The sequence below is a fragment of the Salvia miltiorrhiza genome, chromosome 1 (genome assembly GCF_028751815.1).
Source record: "Salvia miltiorrhiza cultivar Shanhuang (shh) chromosome 1, IMPLAD_Smil_shh, whole genome shotgun sequence".
Lineage (NCBI taxonomy): Eukaryota > Viridiplantae > Streptophyta > Magnoliopsida > Lamiales > Lamiaceae > Salvia > Salvia miltiorrhiza.
Genome location: NC_080387.1, coordinates 3,953,451 through 3,964,248, shown reverse-complemented (window position 1 = coordinate 3,964,248; position 10,798 = coordinate 3,953,451). Strand labels below are relative to the sequence as shown.

At 41.1% G+C, this 10,798-nt stretch overlaps 1 protein-coding gene across 1 annotated transcript; it reads left to right on the top strand.

Annotated features, from left to right (window-relative positions):
- The first annotated feature begins 8,494 nt into the window (after positions 1 to 8,494).
- LOC131000777 (COBRA-like protein 7) lies at positions 8,495 to 10,437 on the top strand. The gene is made up of 2 exons (XM_057927221.1): positions 8,495 to 9,304; positions 9,545 to 10,437. Exons 1-2 carry the CDS (start codon positions 9,184 to 9,186, stop codon positions 10,435 to 10,437), a joined length of 1,014 nt encoding a protein of 337 aa, XP_057783204.1. The 5' UTR covers positions 8,495 to 9,183.
- Positions 10,438 to 10,798: the final 361 nt, after the last annotated feature.

Genomic DNA, 10,798 nt, shown 5'->3' with positions numbered 1-10,798 from the left:
TAAACACATAGCCAGAGGTAGATCTCTTCTCATCCCGGTCAGCCTGGAAATCCGAATCGGTGTAACCCAAAGGAGTTAGACTGTCTGACTGGTAAACTAGCCTATAATCTCGAGTCCTCTTCAGGTACTTGAGAATATGCTTTACCGCAGTCCAGTGTCCTGGTCCAGGGTTCGACTAATATCTTGCAACCATGCCAACGACATAGCAAATATCAGGTCTCGTGCAAAGCATTGCATACATGAGGCTACCTACAGCGGAAGCATATGGTACCTTTCTCATTTCCTCAACCTCACTAGGCGTCTTAGGACACATGTCCTTAGACAGAGGAATGCCATGTCTGAAAGGTAGCAACCCTTTCTTGGCAGTTTGCATGCTAAAACGAGCAATCACAGTATCAATGTAAGACGCTTGAGATAAGCTCAACATCCTTTTCTGGCGATCACGAACAACCTTGATCCCCAGGATGTACGCTGCATCTCCTAAGTCCTTCATTTGAAACTGTTCGGATAACCACTTCTTTATGTCCGATAATAGCTTCACATTGTTGCCAATGAGGAGGATATCATCTACATAAAGTGCAAGGAAAACCACATCACCATTGGCATCTAAACGGTACACGCAACTTTCGTTTTCACAACGAGTAAATCCATAGGATTTAATGACCTCGTCAAAATGTTTGTTCCATGACCTCGAAGCTTGCTTAAGTCCATAAATGGACTTCTTCAGCTTCCATACAAGATGCTCTTCGCCCTTCTTCACAAACCCTTCGGGTTGCTGCATATAGATGTCCCTTCCTTCTTCAAGGAAACCGTTTAAGAAAGCGGTTTTGACATCCATTTGCCAAACCTCAAGGTTCATGTGGGCTGCTATGGCAAGGAGTATTCGGATAGACTTAAGCATGGCAACCGGCGAAAAAGTTTCATCATAATCTATACCCTGTTCCTGGGTATAGCCTTTTGCCACCAGTCTAGCATTAAAAGCTGCGACTTCGCCATCCGAATCTCTTTTTCTCTTGTATACCCACCTAATACCTATAGCTAAAAAGCCATCTGGTAGTTCGGTTTTCTCGTATACATCCATAGCAGTCATGGATTCTATTTCAGAAACCATGGCGTCGTACCAAGAATCTGCATCTACATCTTCCATTGCTTGTCTAAAGTTATCTGGGTCGATATCCTTTTGTTCATCAACAGGGAGAAGATCCGAAGATTCTCCCAAGAACATAAATCGATCGGGTTGGACGATAACCCTCCCACTACGACGAAGCGGTGGTGGTACAGTTGTGACAACGGTTTGTGCAGTGTCCTGTGGTGCATTCACTTGCACACTTGGCTGGGGTGATGGAATCGCCTGTCCATTGCCTTCGATTTCTTGAAGAACAACCTCGGACTTTGACTTGTGTTTATCTATATAATCCTGTTCCAAGAATCGTGCGTTGGTGCTAACAACCACTTTCTGATTCTTAGGATTATAGAAATAACCACCTCTCGTTTCCTTTGGATATCCTACAAACAACATTAATTCGCATCTAGGTTCTAATTTCTTTGCCTCTTTGTCAAGCACGTATGCAGGACAACCCCATATCCTCACATGATTCAGGCTAGGCTGTCGCCCTGACCATAATTCAATGGGAGTCTTAGGCACAGACTTGGACGGTACTAGATTCAGCAAGTAAGCCGTCGTTTGCAAGGCATATCCCTAAAACAAAATAGGCAACGATGCATAACTCATCATTGATCGTACCATCTCCAAAAGAGTTCTGTTTCTTCTCTCCGCTACACCATTCTGTTGGGGAGTACCCAGTGCAGTCAATTGGGATGTAATCCCAGAATCTGACAAGTATTGCTTAAACTCGTTTCCAAGGTATTCGCCACCGCGATCAGACCGCAGTGACTTGATAGATTTACCCAATCTCTTCTCCACTTCCGCCTTGAATTCTTTGAATTTCTCAAAGCATTCAGACTTGTGTTGAAGTAGGTAAATATACCCATATCTTGAGTAATCGTCAATGAAAGTGACGAAATACTCATACCCTCCACGAGCTCTTGTGGACATCGGTCCACACAGGTCAGAATGAATCAATTCCAACACATGCGAGGTCCTATTCCCCTTTGCCTTAAAAGGCCTTGCCGTCATCTTTCCCTCTATGCAGGATTCGCATGTTCTAAATGGAACAGCTTGAAAGTCTTTCAAGATTCCATTTGACACGAGCCTTTGGATCCTACTTAGATTGATGTGGCCTAACCTTAGGTGCCAAGCATGTGTATATTGTTCATGAGAGAAGTATTTCCTTTCATTTGGATTTAGACAGATTTATGATGTAGATGCAACATGGACAGAGTTATTAATTGGACATGTAATAGTATAGAGAGAATTGTTCAAAATTCCGGAACAAATAATCTTGTTATTTTTCATGATAGAGACACCTCTATCAAAAGTAACAGAAAATCCATCCATAAACAATTTTGAAACAGAAATAATGTTCCGCCGAAACTCCGGCACATATAAAACATCTCTCAAAACAAAAATGTCATCACCAAAATATAAAGATAACTCTCCAATAGCAACAGCTGCGACCTTCGACGCATTGCCCATGGAGATGGTGATCTCGTCACTTCCCTGCTCCCTTGTCGGCCTGAAGCCCTGTAAGGTGTAACAAACATGATCAGTTGCCCCCGTATCCACTACCCATAAATGAGTAGAAAACGAAGCTAAACATGTCTCAGTTACTAGAACTTGTGACGTACCTTGTCCCTTTGCCTTGAGCACCGAACAATCTTTCTTCCAGTGCCCATTCTTTCCGCACTTGAAGCACTTGCCCTTACCCTTTGGCTTCTTCACGCCACCAGTAGGGCCGCCCACCTTACCACTCCCGCTAGCTCCACCGTCACCCCTGCCTTTTGGACCTTTTTGCTTCATTTTCCCGCCTTTCGACGAAGAAGCCGATCCCTTGGCAGCAACAAGGACCTCTTTCCCGCTACCCATGACTCCCTCTACCATAACTAGAGCATTCAACAACTCATTGAGAGTATAGTTGGCCTTGCTCATAATGGCATTGAGACGGAAGTTCTCAAAGGTCTTGGGGAGAGTATTTAGGATGATGTCAACCTTGACATCCCCTTCTATACCGCCTCCGAGCAACTCGAGCCTGTCAAACAGATTTATCATATGCATGACATGCTCGTGCACAGAACTGCCCTCGCTCATCTTACATGCCAAGATTTCTCTCATTATGTTAAAGCGAGCAGATCTTTCGGATTCCCCATAAACCTCAGTGAGGTTCAACATGATTTCAGCTGCATCAACCATGACCTGATGCTGGAGTTGCAAGGTTTGTGACATAGTCATCATAATATAGCACTTGGCCATATTATTTGACTTGTGCCACCTTTTATGCGCCTCTCGTTCCGCATCGGTTGATTCATCAGTAAGGGTTGCAGGACATGGGGTAGTAAGCACAAAACTGTGCTCCTCAGCAAGAATATACATTATATGGCGTTTCCATTCAGAGTAATTAGGACCGGTGAGAGGATTGTTGGCGAGAATAGAGATTATTGGAGACATAGACATATCTGAATGTAAACAAATAAACATGTAAGAACATGAAGCACATAAATTGTAACAATAATATTGTAACCTTTTGATAAAACAATATTAATGAAACCTCCAACTGCCCAAGGAATCTCACGAGTAAGCCACGATAGGGTGGACGTTTACACATGAACTCTTCAACCAGACTATTTACCTAGTCGTTTAATTTCCATCCATGTCAACTTAACCTTTTGACAAAGGAAATTAATAGTTGGACTTTAACTAGACCATATCATATTCAAGAAGGGACTCTGATGGGGAGTTGTACATTGTACTTGAAATGATACCTAAGCAGCGACCACAATTTAACCTTGAGTATTAAATTCTTGAAATTGGCATACTCACTAGGACCATACCGCTTCCAATTTAACCTCTTGGTTATCTTATTTAAAATCCATCCTCTAAAGTACTTATGAAAATTACACGAGTAAGCCACGATAGGGTGGACGTTTACCGCATAACTCCCACTACTTAAATGGATTTAAATATTTTTAATAGAAATCTCAACTTAACAAACTTGTGAAATCAAATATGAAGTAAGCCACGATAGGGTGGACATTTACTCATATTTTCAATCACTTTGTCTTGAGACCGCATGTGAAGGTCTACATAATTTTAAGAATAAAAATTATTATTAACAATAACCACAATCTAACTTTGAAATTAAATTCTCGAATTTGACATACACACTAGGACCATGTCGCATTTCATTTAATTTCTCAGTTATCTTATTTAATTCCATCTTCTAAAGTACTTGTGAAAAATTATACGAGTAAGCCCTGATAGGGTGGACGTTTACCGCATAACTCCCACTACTTAAATGGATTTAAATATTTTTAATAGAAATCTCAACTTAACAAACTTGTGAAATCAAATATGAAGTAACCCACGATAGGGTGGACGTTTACTCATATTTTCAATCACTTTGTCTTGAGATCGTTTGTGGTAATTTAAATAATTTTTAATCATCTATAAAATTATCAACAGCTTAGTCTTTTTAATTCAAAAGATTTGATCATGCTCAACACATAATCCTAAACATGCTCATCTAGAACGCAACATGTAAAACATGCTCACAGAATTCTAAAACATGCTTAAGAAAATGATAAACCTAGCATGCTTGTCTAAGCGCAATTAATAAACACATATTAACAAGCAGAGACAAAAACAGCATGCAAAGAGCATAAGGGATAAACACCACGACATGCTTAATACTCTCGCTATCTATCAACACGTGCACTGGAGTATCCCTTGCTCGCCCCCACATTGTCAATGATCGTGTAAGGCTTGCACTGGACAAAGAATTTAAACTAGAAATATTACCTAGAATCAATTCCTCTTCTCCCTTGTCTGAAGGAATATTAAACTGAATTTAAACTAGAAATATTACCTAGAATCAATTCCTCTTCTCCCTTGTCTGAAGGAATATTAAACTGAATTAATACTCTAATTGCCTGATGATCGTTTCTTGGATTATTATTAATTTATCATACAACGATTAATCTTAACATGCTCTTATGAATTTAACAGTTGCACATTGGTGTTAGGAATACTTACTTGAGAAGCGGATGCAGAGGTCGTTGATGATCGAATCGAAAGACTTCAGTTCTGATCTTCTGAACTGTATCCCGCTCAGCTTTCACCGTTGGATGGACAACGAACTATGAAAGTCCCAAGCTAGAAATTCCCACTCGTTTCCTGCGCCTCTCTGCTATCTCAAAACCCTAATTAATTAGCGTGTGTGTTTTTCTGAGAGCAGACAGCTGTATTTAAATAATAAATACTGAGAGGGGGCACCAGTTTAGGGTGATGGGCGATTTCTAGCTCTTCTAGGGCTAGGAGAGTTTGGGCCAGTCCAGGGACCAGATACAAGGAATAAAGATGGGCCTCAAATAAATTAATTATCCATGGTCAGCCCAGACCATAATTAATTTATAAATATCAGTTCATTCCACTAGAGAACCAATATTGACTTACCCCTTTATTGCCGGTGATGAGTCGGGGCTTGTATTTAGACTTATTAAATCCCCGTATTTAAAATATCCGACATCCATTAATTAATTAGAGCTCTGACAGCTTAAATTAATTAATCTCTTTGTAATCCTTAAGTAGTACCACTCAAACCTTATTATTGCGCCTGAACTTAATCAACCTGCAGGGTTTGACGCAATAAACCTTAATGAGTTCCTTAAGGGGATGTCATTATCCTATACCGGATACGGGTACTAATACAGATAACCAAATATCATACATTGACCGCTATCACCCAAGATACAGAGTACTCAAGTTACTATATAACTCTCACCCATAGTAAATCAAAGTGATATACGAATCAACATATATATCTGGAATCTTATTAGTATTAAGATCTTATAAGTCACCGAGATCTTTGATTCTTCACTTAAGTCAGATAGAAGAATATATCTCACTGTGGTCCTATCAATACGTTATGACGTATCAGTATAGACAAGTAGTCAAGACAAACTACTTCCATCTATACCGCAGCCTAAACCAATGACTCGTCCTTAAGTCATCTCGGCTGTGATCATTTTTTATATCTCTTAAGATTATTCCAATTATATGATCTTCTGTGATCTACAATACACCATATAATCTACTTATAAAGAGATAAGGGACATACATGTGCAATCATGAACACAATCAGATAGGAGATTAAACAGTGGTAACAGGAAACATTGTATACAAGCATAAAACGTTCTTGCTTTACAGTATACAAATCCAACATTGTCCATTTCATCCTCTTCATCTTCCTCATCTTCTCCAACGAACAACATCACCTTCCCTCGACACTTGTGAGTTACACTCCATTTTTTGTCACAATTAAAACACTCTCCTTTCGCCCATTTTTCCCTCATCTCAGCTTGGGAAAACTTGTGCACTGTAATTCCCGACCTTTCTGCTTGTTGTAGTTCATCCTTCACGTTATTTGGGTTTGAGCACCCAGCTGACAGAATAGCTTGTCCCTAAGATGGATTTAATGTACTAATTACATGCATTTGATTCTGACGTGCCATCGGATGAAAGTCACTCAGACGATCATCATTTCGAGATTCAAATAATCTCGCGAGGTTGAAAGCTTCAGAGAATTTTGCAGGTCGAGCAATCATGACATCTCTTTTCACCTCTTTTCGCAATCCTGCAACGAACATAGATAACAACATAGGCTCAGATCCCATTTACCTTATTCATTAGCCCTTCAAACTCTGCTTGGTAATATGCCACAGTACTCCTTTACATTAGTTTTGCGAGCTGCCTGGTGAAGTCTTCGAACTAAGATAGTCCAATTCGTTCATTAACTTGAGTAAGGAAGTACTCCCAAGTGGTTAACTTCTTATTAGTGTTCAACCGTTGGTACCAATATGAGGCTTTCCCTTCCATATTAAAAGCTGCAATTGTCAACCTTTGCGGTTCCGGTATCTCATGGAATCAAAGTATTCATGCACTCGAAATATCCAACCATGAGGGTCTGTTCCATCGAATCTGGGCAGCTCCAATTTCATGGTGTGAACTTGTTGGTTGCCTCCCGGGTGTCCCGTCGCATCAAACCTGACACGATTTTCTGGTGGCTCCCCGCGTTCAACCCTATGCTGAGCAAGACCATGCATCATCACCTTGATCTCCTCCACAGCGTCTGCCACTTCTTGGTATTTCATTGTTTGCGTCACCGTTCTTTTGTCGAACTGCTCTTGTAGTTATGTTATTGCTTCTTTCCAATCAACCGTTTTTCCTATGGTGTATTTTTCTTCCTCCATTGTTGTTGAACGTCTTGCGCCTCACGAACCACGCCTCCAAGAAGAGCTCGCTTTGAAAAGCCCTCTCAATGAAAGCACCAATGATACGTCTTGCTTCAAGGCGTATCGAACCTGTGCTTTGAGCGCACGAAAACTCCAAGCCCAGCCCTCTTGCGGCTAAAAAGGATAATTTCATTACTTAACCTTACAGGCATGAAACCCTACAATATTTATAGTGCTGAAAGTTAAGAAGGCCCTATCCAACTAAAAAGAGATAAAAACGATTATTAACAATAAAGCCCAACAACTTGTAGCCCAACAAGTCCAGCTCCTAATCTTGAAATCGAGAAGGAATTCGCCTTTCACGAACAGGCTTGGTCTTGACTATTGGCTCCACCTGTTCCACTCTCGCATGTTCGCCCTCCATATCTCTCACGTTCTCAACTGACGTATCATCCCTATCTGCCATGAAAAATCATGGTAATGAAGATGAGAGCACGAAAAAATTGATGGGTGCAGTGGGTATCGAGACAGAGAAAAACAGAAAGCATCAACATTTACAAACACAAAAACTGTGTGTAAAAAAGCACCAGAATTCTCAAAATCCATATGACATCTGCCATGAAAAATCATCAATTAATATAAACCAATGAAATTAAAAAGAAATGGGACATGACATGACACTAGATTTGCTCGAAACAGACGGATCCGATCTGATGAACAACACACAAAAAATTTTCACCCCTTTTCCAAGCATAATCTCACAACAATTTTTCATAATTCAAAACTTGAACTCGTGTTCTGTCTTTTCTCTCAAATCCATAGCTTCTTCTTCTACTGGTGACTTTCGTTAGATCACGGCTTTATGGAACAATAAAATCGATGGTTTTATTTAGGATTGTGACGTGTTCGCATCTTATGGTTGGTGTACACATTTCCTCGACGAAGATCACGGCTTTCTTCGGCGGTGGGAAAGAGAGAGGGACTCTGACTTCTAATCTGCAGGCATATCCTTATTTTTTTTCAACTCAAGATCACGACAACTATTACAAGACATGAACGTATAACTCATACAAATAAGATAAAAATATGAGAGGAATCTAGATAAATTAAAAGCAATTTCTTATAAGTTGCATGAAAAAGAAACAAAAGACCTATTCATATTTTCAGCTCATGCTTACTTCGCCTCACTAGCTAAAGACTCAATCAAAGATTCAAATCTAGCCGGCACGCCAACTCTATTAAATTATAATTTAGTACTATATATCATTTCAATTTTCACTCGATCAACCAATTTTACAAATTCCAACAAGAATTTTTCAAACGTCTTTCCCTATGTTTTATACGTAGTAATATTCGTTCCATCTCTCTGTTTAATATCTTCATGATCTTCTTTGATGATCGAAAGCTCTCGAGTATGACAATGGCCACTCCTTTCTTCCCTATTTCCACGGCGTTGCTCTCTGTCTTGGCGATTTTCCCTCTTTTTTGCTATCTCCCCACCTGCCTTGCTCAGTCCCTCTACAACGACGGCGTTTTGATCACGTACAACAATAACTCGACCGAGCTAATCCCGCCGTTTCTTAATCCGGTCAACCTGCCCGACCAGCCGTACCGGTTCAGGTCGACGCTGACGGTTCTCAACAACGGCGGCAGGAGCTGAAGAATTGGCGGGTCTTCGTAGGGTTCGAGCACGGCGAGCTCCTCGTGTCCGCCGCCAACGCCGTGCTCGCCGACGGCGCCTTACTGCCGGCGAACGTCAGCGGCGGCGCTGTTTTCTCCGGAAGCTCGCCCACGGACCTGAAAACTGCGATCGAAACCGCCGGAGATGTTAACCAGATGCGGGCGGTGGTGGAGTTGGTGGGGACGGAGTTCGGTGTGGCGCCGCCAAACGCCTCTTTGCCGGGAAATATTACTCTTGCTAATGACGCCTACCTGTGTCAAAATCTTACCACACAAGGTAATAATCTTTTTGAATTTTGAGGAAAGCGTTTCTTCTTCGGAATTTATGAATTGGTTAATTTAGCCAACTATGATATAAGTTAAATATTTAGGGAAGCTGGGTTTATGGATGAAATTAGATTAGTGATTTAATTGAATAAATTCTTGTCGTATTATTTCAACTAACGTCGTATAAAAGTGGCATGGTATGAATTGAAATTCAGTGTACCATATTTGATGTCCCACTCTGTGGATGCAGGTAACATCATGAACACTTGTTGCACGCTAGACTCGAACACGGAGACGAACATAACAAGGGGCCAAGAATTCTCCCCCCTCCAGACAGGCGACGTGACGATCATGTACGATGTATTGATGACATACGATCCCAACTATTGGGCTCAACTCACAATCTCAAATCACAATCCATTCGGTCGTCTCGACAATTGGGAAGTGAGTTGGGAATGGATGCAAGGCGAATTCATAAACTCAATGCGAGGCGCTTTGCTACAAGTGGTTGACAGCGGCGATTGCATCTTCGGCAGCCAAGGCCAATACTATAAAAACTTCGATTTCTCTAAGGTTTTGAGCTGCGCAAGAAGGCCAACAATCATCGATCTTCCTCTATCCAAGGCTAATGATTCCAACCTAGGATTGATCCCTTTTTGCTGCCGGAATGGGAGCATCCTATCACCAGCCATGGACCCCAGCAAGTCCAAGTCCTCGTTTCAAATCGAAGTGTACAAAATGCCCCCGGAGATCAACAAGACCGAGCTCTCCCCTCCGCTCAACTGGCGGATCAATAGCACGGTCGGGCCGAGTTATCAATGCGGCCAGCCTGTCCGTGTTGTGCCATCTCTCTTCCCCGATCCGTCCGGGCTGCCCTCCCAAAAGGCCGCTATCGCCACCTGGCAGGTGGTTTGCAACACTACCAAGACCGAGCCCAGGAAGCCAACCTCATGTTGCGTCACTTTCTCGTCTTTTTTCAACGACTCGATAGTCCCCTGCAACACCTGCGCCTGTGGCTGTGGCCAGACAAGCACCTGCAGCACCACTGAGCCGGCGCTGCTCCTGCCGGCTCAAGCGCAATTGGTGCCATTTGACAACAGGACAAAGTTCATTAAAGAGTTTGCTAAAATAAAAAGGATGTAGTAACCCGCTCTTTTAAATTATTAAAATCAGTAATGCAATAATTAATTATTGCATCTTTCAGTGTTGATTTTTGATTAATTTCGACTTATGACTTTGAGTTATATAGTACTTGAAGTAGAGTTATTATTTTATTTCACTTGAGAAACCACGATAAGGATTATTGAGCAGTCAATAATTATTATTTCAGATTATAACTGACTTAGCAAAGTCATGTTATTTAATTGTAACAATAAAAATATTATTTTTATTATTATTATTATTATTATTTTACTTAAGTCGTGGATTATACCGACTTGTGAGGAAAATTAAATCTTCGGATTTAATTTAGATATTAGATGAGCAGATGAATTAAATCTACGGA

Bases quoted from the DNA above. Each gene is read 5' to 3' on its own strand.
- LOC131000777 (XM_057927221.1), top strand. From the start codon at position 9,184: ATGCGGGCGGTGGTGGAGTTGGTGGGGACGGAGTTCGGTGTGGCGCCG. The intron at 9,305-9,544 runs GTAATAATCTTT...CTGTGGATGCAG, and splicing joins TCAAAATCTTACCACACAAG to GTAACATCATGAACACTTGT.